General features: G+C 41.1%; 1 protein-coding gene across 1 annotated transcript in view; it reads left to right on the top strand.

The window, feature by feature from the left end:
- Positions 1–9892, top strand: part of LOC119424865 (proteinase-activated receptor 2) — an 11444-nt gene extending 1552 nt beyond the window's left edge. The window contains exon 2 of the mRNA XM_037692379.1: positions 8717–9892. Coding sequence (XP_037548307.1) covers positions 8717–9774 — 1058 coding nt within the window. The 3' untranslated portion in view covers positions 9775–9892. The remainder of the gene's footprint in view (positions 1–8716) is intronic.
- The last annotated feature ends 1118 nt before the right edge of the window (positions 9893–11010 follow it).

Below are 11010 nucleotides of genomic sequence, written 5' to 3' on the forward strand. Positions count from 1 at the left end.
AATCCATGGCAACAGTGGAAATCCATGGTAACAGTGGAAATCCATGGTAACAGTGGAAATCCATTTCAACAGTGGAAATCCATGGTAACAGTGGAAATCCATGGTAACAGTGGAAATCCATTTCAACAGTGGAAATCCATGGTAACAGTGGAAATCCATGGGAACAGTGGAAAGGAAAAACTACCTTTAAACAGGAAGAAACTTCCAGCAGAACCAGAATCAGGACGAACCGCCATCTGCTTCGACTGGCTGGGTTTGAGAGGACAGGAAGGAGAAAGAATTGAACACAAAAGGAAATGTGGTCAGTTTGTCCTCCAGCAGTTTATAAGGATTAAATAATAATATAATATAATGTAATATAATAATTAATAGTAAGTCAATAAGAATTAAATACATATTGACCTCTACTAAAACATACACTCTGCCTATACTACTGTACTGTAAATAGTCTGCCATTCTCAATATTCCAATACATACTGAACATTATTAATCATATTGTTTATCTTATTTCTTTATTGTTTTGAACATTTAGGAACTTTTGTGTGAATCTTTTTATCTGTTGCTGCTGCCGTGCTCTCCTGTAGTTGCAGCTTTGTGCACTCCGCCCATCTTTCGGACGACTGTACGTACATATTCGCGTTGTACCTTGGTGCAATTCCAATAAAGTTTATTCTGATTCTGATTACACTTGAATTTCCCATATGTGGGACAATAAAGGCTGTTTCTATTCTATGCTAAGCCTATAGCAGCATAACTAAGGCATAGCTAAGGAAACCCAAGCCAACCCTAACTATAGCATATACCAAAAAAAAAAAAAGACTTAAGCCTAGTCTTAAAAGCAGACTAGGTGTCAGCCTCACGGACAGAAAATGTAAGTTTGTTCCACAAGAGAGGAGCCTGATGGATGGGAGACTGTGCCAAAGTGAAGATCCAACGCAATCTGCTGCTTCCTTAGATAACTTTACTAAGTGGCTTTTTCTGTATGTGAATATTTTTGGATAGTGCCCTGAAACAACTTCTGTTGTGACTTGGTGCTATAGAAATAAACTGAATTGAATTGAACTTCTAACTGAAAGCTCTTCCTCTTGATTCTACTTTTGAAAACTCTAGGAACCACAAGTAAACCTGCCGTCTGAGAGCAAAGCGCTCTGTTAGGAAAATATGGAACATTTAGGTCTGTAATATAAGATGGAGCTAGGTTGTTGAGAGCTTTGTAGGTTAGAAGTTAGATTTTGAATTCTATTCTGGATTTGACAGGGAGCCAATGGAGAGAAACTAAAACTGGAGAGATATGATCTCTCCTACTAACTCCAGTTAAGACTCTGGCAGCAGCATTTTGGATCAACTGAAGACGTTTTAAAGAAGTATTTGGACACCCAGATAATAAACCGTTGCAATAGTCCAGTCTAGACGTGACAAATGCATGGACCAGTTTTTCTGCATCATTTTTGGACAAGATGTTTCTAATTTCAGTGATATGCAGGTGGAGGAAAGAGGTTCTGGTAAGATTTTTAATGCAGGGGTTAAAATACATGTCCTGATCAAAACTAATACATTTTTTTTTAACTTTAGAACTGGAGGCCAAATTAATGCCATCCAGAGGAAGTGAGAGGCTGCAAAGTTTAGTCTTGAGATGCCCAGGTCCAAAAAACAAAACCTGAGTCTTGTCTGAGTTAAAAAGCAGAAAATCTAGTTTTTATGTCTTTAAGACAGTTTACTGGAACTCCTCTGACTGATGAAGCTTTCTGGATAGAGGGCGAAACGTCTATAAAACAAGAAACTGTCCAGATGACCCGGCTGAGAATTATTGGATTTGGTACCTGGATGATTGAGCATGAACTTTGTTGTCTATGAGACATGCTTGGAACTTAAGTAACTGATTGGATTCATTTTGTTTCATGGACAAATATAAGTGAGTATGCTGGTAGGGAGTGGAACTTCCATGTTCTGTGTCTCACTCGTGACATGAATCTGAATGACACAGGGGTGTGAGCCATGCAGGCGGGGAGGAACTGTTGTTGACACCTCAACGAGTGTTACTTGTGATTCCTTCACTGAAAATCAACTGCATGTATCACTCAGTGAACGAAACACTCACACTCTGTCCTGAGTGATTCCAACCATTTCCTAGTGGGAACATGCTCTCATGCCACTGGCATCTGTTTCTCCAAGCCAACGGCTAATGTTGAGTCAAGTCGCATGAAAATACGCCCCCATTATCTTAACAGAGGTACACAACAGTAATGAGAGGAGACGAAGAGCGAGTGAGACACACAGCAGTTCAAGCTGCAGCAGCAGCACGGGGGTGGCTGAGTGTGTAGATTAATGTGCAACACCCCCCCCCCCCCCCCCCCCCAAAAAAAAAAGTGAGACACTGTGAGTGGGAGTCAAGAAAAAGTGTTGTCTGGACACAATTAATTGCCTTTCTGCTACAGCTGTGATGTTTATGCATTTATTTTTTTATCTCCCCATTTTTTTTATTTAATATTCCTCAATTTTTATTTCAGTCTTTCCTATGGACCAGATGCTCTGTGTCCTTAATAAAGTCTTAACACCACCATCACTACAATCATATAATAATAATATAATAATAATATTAATACTAATATACTGCATGGTATCTGTATCGGCCGATATCGGCACTTAAGTAAAATATCGGACATCGGCCGTTCAATCAGAAAAACTCACCTCTATAAAAAGCTTCTGTTTTAAGTTAATTTTTCATTTAAGAAACTGTCAAGTTTATCTATTAATGCACTTTTCACTTGTCACTTGTGAACAGGTTGAGTTTAGATTTGTGAAAATGTACAAATTTGCACTGTTCGAGTGTTGTCATTGTGTTAGAGTAAATGTCATGAATACATTTGACATTAAACATTATCCAAGTTGAAGTGTTGCATCATTTTCAGCCTCTTTTTGGCATCTGCAGGGCAAACTGACAAAACACCATGCAGAATAATGTAGTATTTTAATTTCACAGCAGAGAAAGCTATGTAGTCTCTGTAAGTAGGTCTAGGGGAAAATATATTGGTATTGGTAATCGGCCAAATAAGTTTTAACATATCGGATATCAGCCAAAAATCCAATATTGTGCATCCCTAATTGTAGTAATAAAATAAAGAGGACTCTCGTTTACATTTAGTGATGTGCTGCTTGTGTTGTCACTCACAAACATAGGCTACGCAGAGAGGGGGGTCTGTCAGAGAGGTCGGGGGAGTGATTCATTCAATGAACGTACTGTTGATTTGTGCTTGTGCACTCAGTGAACTGCAGCAGAGGAGTGATTTGTTCTTGTATTACTGTGCTGGAAGTGGCGTTGTGTCACTCACTCACGTACCGCACAAATAAACTGTGTTGAACTGAAGGATTCAGTGAACGAATCGTTTGAACACACCATTTTAATTAACCGATTCAGTACACTTTGCTAAAAGACGGACAGTCTCAAGGACAAAACACCCCCATTCTCCTATGCTTTCATCTTCCACCCCCCGCCAAACAGAAAAACTGCTTCCCCCTTCCTTTATGATGGAGCCTCAGAGTTATTTGTCAAGCACCAAAAAATATGCAGGAAGAAGAAGCAAAGGATGTGGCAGTTGTAGGGCTGAATAATATTGGAAAATATTCTAATTGCGATTTTTTTTTTTTTTTTTACCTCAATATTGCGATTTAATATGAGATTATTTTTCAATGTCTTCTTCTCATGTATTTTTCAATGAACACATGTAATAAATCATCTGTTTCTGTAAAAAAAAAAAAAAAAAAAAACCTCCAGTTTTCAGCTCCGCTGCAACTCTGTTTCTGCTCATTTTGTATAGCTCCAGGATAGCAACTTGGCTAAAATGTGTGCGTGAGGGCGTTCTGTACCACTTATCCACTGTGTTTAACCCAGGCTTGGTCACTATATTAATGAACATCATGTCTTTCACTGTGAACTCTGTTACTGTTCGAGTTATTTCTGCGTGCAGTTTTGAATCATGTTCATACGGAGTGATACCTTCGAACAGTTCGGTCAGTGATCCCTGTCGGCTGCTACTTTAAGTTCAAGCACTGGTCATTGGCATTGCAGCTATGCAACTATCGTAAATGGATTTGTGGTGTTTTTTTAAGTGTTGATAAAGATTTGTGGTATTACCTCAAGAGGGAGCAACAGCAGTGAGGCAGGTTCTGCACAATACATGTAGTTGCGCAGCGTCTTCTTTATTATAGTTGAAATAATTCAAACAACGAAGGTTTGGTACCAAACTTTCAGATGTATCACCTCGAGCCTGACGCTGTTATGGAACCAGTTAAAACACGTTGACTTGTCCCGCTCCCTGCTCTGCTTTGCTCCGCTCCGCTCACTTGCAAGTGGTGTAACCAGATCATGTGACCAGTCAAACTGCAGCCTTGGTGATTAGAAAATCTTATTGTGATATTTTTGCAAATGCAATTAATTGTTCAGCTCTAGGAAGCTGAATGAAGTTTGGCGCGATTAAGACTGTGAGAGCGGGAGTGAGTCATGAGGTTTGAGAGATTTGTGATATTGAGCATGTTTGGGTTTTACAGTTAGGGTGTAGTTAAGAGTGTTTAGTCAGTTTTAGTGTGTTTGAGTCAAAAAGTGAGACAATTTGTGAACGTGAGGAGGAGCTGCAGACCCAGAGGACGGAACCGCCATGTCAGAACCTCTCAGACTGGAGAGGATCACGAAGGAGAAAAACAGTCTTGAGTCGGACAGTGATGACTGATGATGAAGAGGGTCATTAGGATTTGTTTTAGAAGAGGAAGAGAGCACTGAGCCCCACTAGGAGGTTTGACTCTGCTTAGAGGAGGGGGTCCAGAACCCCTCTGACACAGACAACAGAACCACGCATCAGTTCTGAGCTCTGGAGAACAGAGGAGGATGTGGACGTTGACCCCGAGGACATGCTAAAGGAAGAAAATACTTTTTTTTTTTAATTACTGTTTATTATTTTGTTGGTTATAAAAATAACTGTAGTGTAGAGTTTTTAAACAAGAAAACCTTTAAAGCATTAAAATGAAAATATTATAAGTTAAATTAGATTTTTATTTCAGACTGAGACAGCTCTAAAAGACTGTTTTTTTGTGGAAAAATATGTTTAAATATTTTTTTAAGGTTGATTTTTCCAGAGGAACATGAACAGTCATAAAGTTAAAGGGTTAACAGTCTTATTCAAATGTTCACAATAAGATGCTCTTGATGTCGATCAGATTTCATGATCTTACCTGTAGTTACAGAAAACAACGTGTAGTTTTTGAGCAGGATGCATTCAGCTGGGACTGCTGCAAGATAAAAAATAAAGATGAGTTCATTGTGAAATAATTCTTTATTAGGTTCTTTAAAATGTATGTTATCTTGCTTTGCTGGTTATGACTTCATAACCCAGTTCATGCCTGTGATGCTGGTAAGACATTTTCATCAGTGATCAGAGTTTAAACAGTCTGCCTTCACCAACATTTTCACTGCACACAACATCTGTGGAAATAATTCCAGCCTCCTACTCAAAAAGTTATTGGGAAGACTGGGATTAATTTAAACCAACAAAATTCTCCTGTTGTCGCCAAGTTTCTGTCAGACAGAATAAATCAATATGATGATCAGTTATCAGTTCATTAACTAACAGGGATTTAGAGGAAAGAGATCTGATGTTCAATAATCCACATTTAATGATTTTATGATTTTGCTCTGGTAAAGTAACTGTGTTTATTTTAATCAGATTTTTATGGTTTATATTTTTAGAGTTGATTTTTTGGTTTATTTAATTTGAGCCGTGGGCGAGTTGACACTGTTTCAATGGGGGTGTGGGTGGGTAACAGAGGAGAAGCAGCAGAGAGGTGTGGAGGACTACAACTCTGCTTCCTGGACTGGACCCTGGGTTGTCAATAATTTGGGGGATAAACAAAATCAGCCATATTTCTAGAAAGAAGAGCGGCTCCGTCCAAAGTGGGATGGATGCCATCTCTCCACATCAGACCAGGTTTTCCCCAGAAAGAACTCCAGTTATCTATGTAGCCCACGTCGTTGTCAGAACACCACCTGGACACCCAGCGGTTAAACGACGACATACGGCTAAACATGTCATCGCTGGTCAGGTTGGGGAGGGGGCCAGAGAAAACTACGGAGTTCGACATGGTTTTAGCAAAGTCACACACCGAAGCAATGTTAATTTTAGTGTCCTCCGATTGGAGTAACCAGGAGTCATTACCGCCGACGTGAATAACAATCTTACCGTATTTAGCCTTAGTCAGCAGTTTCAGATAAGATTCAATGTCGCCTGCTCTGACCCCCGGAATGCATTTGACTATGGCCGCTGGAGTCCCTAAAGCCACGTTTCGGACTATGGAGCTTCCAATAATCAGGGTCTGCTTCTCAGCGGGTGTGTCACAGAGCAAGGAAAATCTATTAGCAATGTGAACGTGAAGGTGGTGAACTGGGGGCTTAGCCTTAGCACTACGCTTGCTCCGGACTATCACCCAGCTGGCCTGGGGTCCCGGCTGCTCGGGGTCTGCTGGAGGACCGCTAACGGGAGCTAGCCTCTGTGGTTCTGCGCTGTCTAAGGGGACCTGGCTAGCTACTGGTTTTTTATTTATTTTTTAAATAGTCTGACCAGCTTCAGCAGCTTCTTCACAGAGACTTCTGCTTTTGTTTTCAGGTTCATACAGAACCAGTGTCCTTCCTGAACTGTATGATGACAGTACCTGGTGTTTCAACTTGTGATTAACTGTTTGAACAGCATCTGGAGGTTGTACAGGTCCTTCTCAAAAAATTAGCATATTGTGATAAAGGTCATTATTTTCCATAATGTAATGATAAAAATGAAACTTTCATATATTTCAGATTCATTGCACACCAACTGAAATATTTCAGGTCTTTAATTGTTTTAATACTGATGATTATGGCATACAGCTCATGAAAACCCAAAATGCCTGTCCCAAAAAATTAGCATATTTCATCCCACCAATGAAAGACAAGTGTTTTTAATACAAAAAACACCAACCTTCAAATAATCATGTTCAGTTATGCACTCAATACTTGGTCGGGAATCCTTTTGCATGAATGACTGCTTCAATGCGGCGTGGCATGGAGGCAATCAACCTGTGGCACTGCTGAGGTGTTATGGAGGCCCAGGATGCTTCGATAGCGGCCTTAAGCTCATCCAGAGTGTTGGGTCTTGCGTCTCTCAACTTTCTCTTCACAATATCCCACAGGTTCTCTATGGGGTTCCGGTCAGGAGAGTTGGCAGGCCAATTGAGCACAGTAATACCATGGTCAGTAAACCATTTACCAGTGGTTTTGGCACTGTGAGCAGGTGCCAGGTCGTGCTGAAAAATGAAATCTTCATCTCCATAAAGCTTTTCAGCAGATGGAAGCATGAAGTGCTCCAAAATCTCCTGATAGCTAGCTGCATTGACCCTGCCCTTGATAAAACACAGTGGACCAACACCAGCAGATGACATGGCACCCCAGTGACTGTGGAAACTTGACACTGGACTCAAGCAATGTGAATTCTGTGTCTCCTCTCTTCCTCCAGACTCTGGGACCTTGATTTCCAAAGGAAATGCAAAATTTACTGTAATCAGAGAACATAACTTTGGACCACTCAGCAGCAGTCCCAGGCGAGATGCTTCTGACGCAGTCTCTTGTTCAAAAGTGGCTTGACCTGGGGAATGTGGCACCTGTAGCCCATTTCCTGCACACGCCTGTGCACGGTGGCTCTGGATGTTTCTACTCCAGACTCAGTCCACTGCTTCCGCAGGTCCCCCAAGGTCTGGAATCGGCCCTTCTCCACAATCCTCCTCAGGGTCCGGTCACCTCTTCTCGTTGTGCAGCGTTTTCTGCCACACTTTTCCCTTCCCACAGACTTCCCACTGAGGTGCCTTGATACAGCACTCTGGGAACAGCCTATTGTTCAGCAATTTCTTTCTGTGTCTTACCCTCTTGCTTGAGGGTGTCAATGATGGCCTTCTGGACAGCAGTCAGGTCGGCAGTCTTACCCATGATTGCGGTTTTGAGTAATGAACAAGGCTGGGAGTTTTTAAAAGCCTCAGGAATCTTTTGCAGGTGTTTAGAGTTACGTCGTTGATTCAGATGGTTAGGTTAATAGCTTGTTTAGAGAAACTTTTAATGATATGCTAATTTTTTGGGACAGGCATTTTGGGTTTTCATGAGCTGTATGCCATAATCATCAGTATTAAAACAATTAAAGACCTGAAATATTTCAGTTGGTGTGCAATGAATCTGAAATATATGAAAGTTTCATTTTTATCATTACATTATGGAAAATAATGACCTTTATCACAATATGCTAATTTTTTGAGAAGGACCTGTATATATGAACCAGATGTGTGTGTGGGGTGACTCCTCTTGGCAGCTTTTATTTGATTATTTTTATGTTGCACGAAGAAGCAGCATGTCTGAGGTGTGCATCCAATTAACTCAAATGTCGTCAGCTAACCAATTAAAAACTCCCAAAGCCATGACATCATCATCTGGGTTTTTCCAAATTGTTTAAAGGTAAAGCAGACTTAAACAGCACAGCTTGTGACTTTGAGAAAACTTTTGCAAACAAAAAAAATCTTGGGAATCTTAACTGATTCAAAGCAGGAAAGGTTTAGTCTGATTTAATGAGGGAAAAAATGGTTTAGTCTTTAAATAAAGTGTATGTAAACATTTAGTTTAAGCTGTAATTTCACACATTTCCTTCTTTTGACTTTTCAGATGGCAAAGGCTTCACGGGTCAAGAGGGAAATGGTTCAGTGGTGGTTGACGATCACGTCAAGGCAATCCTGAACAGCCCACTCACAACTGTTTTCCTCCCGGTGGTCTACATAATCGTGTTTGTTGTGGGGTTGCCCACCAACGCTCTGGCAATCTGGGTCTTCCTCTTCAGGACCAAGAAAAGACACCCGTCCTCCATCTACATGGCCAACTTGGCTCTGGCTGACTTGCTGTTTGTTATCTGGGTCCCTCTGAAAATAGCATACCACTTTAACGGTAACAACTGGGTCTATGGAGACGGTTTGTGCAAAGTGCTGGTGGCCTTTTTTTATGGCAACATGTATTGCTCCATTTCTTTCATCGCCTGTATAAGCGTGCAGCGTTACTGGGCCGTGGTCGACCCGCTGTCCCAGAAGCAGCGGAGAAACTGTGTTGCCGTTTTTGTTTCTGTCACCATCTGGGTGGTGGTCTGGCTCCTCACGCTTCCTCTCTACCTGTATGATCAAGCTGTGCAGGTGCCAAACCTCAAAATCCAGACCTGCCACGACGTCACCAGGCCCAGTCAGAAGGAGATTGCCGCAGGATATTTCCTGACCATGGGAACACTGGGATTTGTCGTTCCCACTGTCGTATGCATCATATCCTACGTCCTCATGCTGAAGGCTCTTAGGAACAGCTTGGAGGACGCCACAGTTGCCAAGAAGCGCCAAAAGGCTGTAGTCCTGATCATCACGGTCTTGGTGATGTTCCTGGTCTGCTTCACTCCCAGTAACATCATGCTGCTGGTGCACTACACCCTCCTACTGAACAACGCAGTCAACAACATGTACGGGTTTTACATCACCACCCTGTGCCTGGCCAGCCTCAACTGCTGCGTGGATCCCTTCATTTACTACTTCATCTCTGAGGACTTCAGGAACCACGTCAAGAACACGTTCATGTGCAGGAGCGAGAGAACCGTGGAGAGGATGAGGGTCTCCTTCAGCGCACTGAAGTTCTCCAAAAAGAGCAACACGTACACGTCAGAAACACCGAACACACGGAGCACCGAGTGTTAGCCGGGCCCTTGGTTTCAGATTTACTCTCAGGTGGAAGAAGAATGAAGAAGAACGTGCATCTCCAGGTTTGATGTGCACGGATATCTGCAAACATCACATTAACTTAATGTGTGTGTGGGGGGGGGGGGGGTCTTTTTTTGTAAATAAATGTTTTCAGTATTTTTTAAACAGCTTTTAGTGAATGTTCCTTTTGATAAATGTTCTCGTTTTATTTTGTGAACAGATTTTGGTCGTGATGATTTTTTTTTTTTTTGGTTTTGCCGTGTCATCTGTAAATAAACATTTTTACATATTAAATAAGATATATCTTACTTTGAAACTTGTTTTATATTTACAGCCACCTTTGCTTTTATCTAAAAACTCTAAAAGTTTTTAAGCTCCTGTCAGATTTACATGTTTTTTTCTTGACATTATATCTTGAGCACATAAAATTATTTAAAAAGTTATATTTTTGTTGTAGTGTTACCCATGTCACTTCTTCCAGGCTATTTTATCAACACCTTTAAGCATTTCATTATTAAATAAATAAGTTACACCTTTGTCTGCTTTTTATTTTTTGCAGCCACTTAAACGTTCTAAATTTCTTCGACCCATTTGGGAACGATGTTTGACCAGTTCTGCCCAGGCAGCAACAAACGATCCTGATTTACAGGATTAGAAATAGTCGTGTAGTTGAAGCCTAATTTGTTAACCAAAGATAGTCAACAAACTCCCATCATAGACCAGTAGAAGAACATGGTCTCATACTGGCTGCTCACAGAAGTGTAACGTGATAAATGCTTCTCTAGAATCTCTGCTTTGGAAAGTCTTTGTTGTGGCGACAAACAAAAATACAATCCAGATTTAAAATGAGCATCAAGATACAATTCCAACAGATTAACAATTGTAAAAAATAAATAAATAAATGGTGTTAAATAATCAAACTGAGAACAATAACAAGTTTGGCAACAACAAAATGTTTGTGTGATTCTGATTGAAGAGTGAAATGGCAGGACGTCGTCAGGAACATTTCCTTGTAGCCGTTGCTCTGACAGCAGAGCTGTAGCAGTCTGTAGGAAAACCTGCTGCACTGGCAATCCCAGGTCCACCACCACTTCAAACTGGTCTTCTGGAGTCACTGGTCCTGATGCTGCTCCACAACAACCACAGTAAAAAGAGTGCTGGCTGCAGCAGACTGGAAGAGCTCCAGCGTCTTGTCACACACATGGAAGAACCTGACCTTTGTCAAGACATGGA

This window comes from Nematolebias whitei, chromosome 18, assembly GCF_014905685.2.
Source record: "Nematolebias whitei isolate Nwh7 chromosome 18, NemWhi1, whole genome shotgun sequence".
NCBI lineage: Eukaryota > Metazoa > Chordata > Actinopteri > Cyprinodontiformes > Rivulidae > Nematolebias > Nematolebias whitei.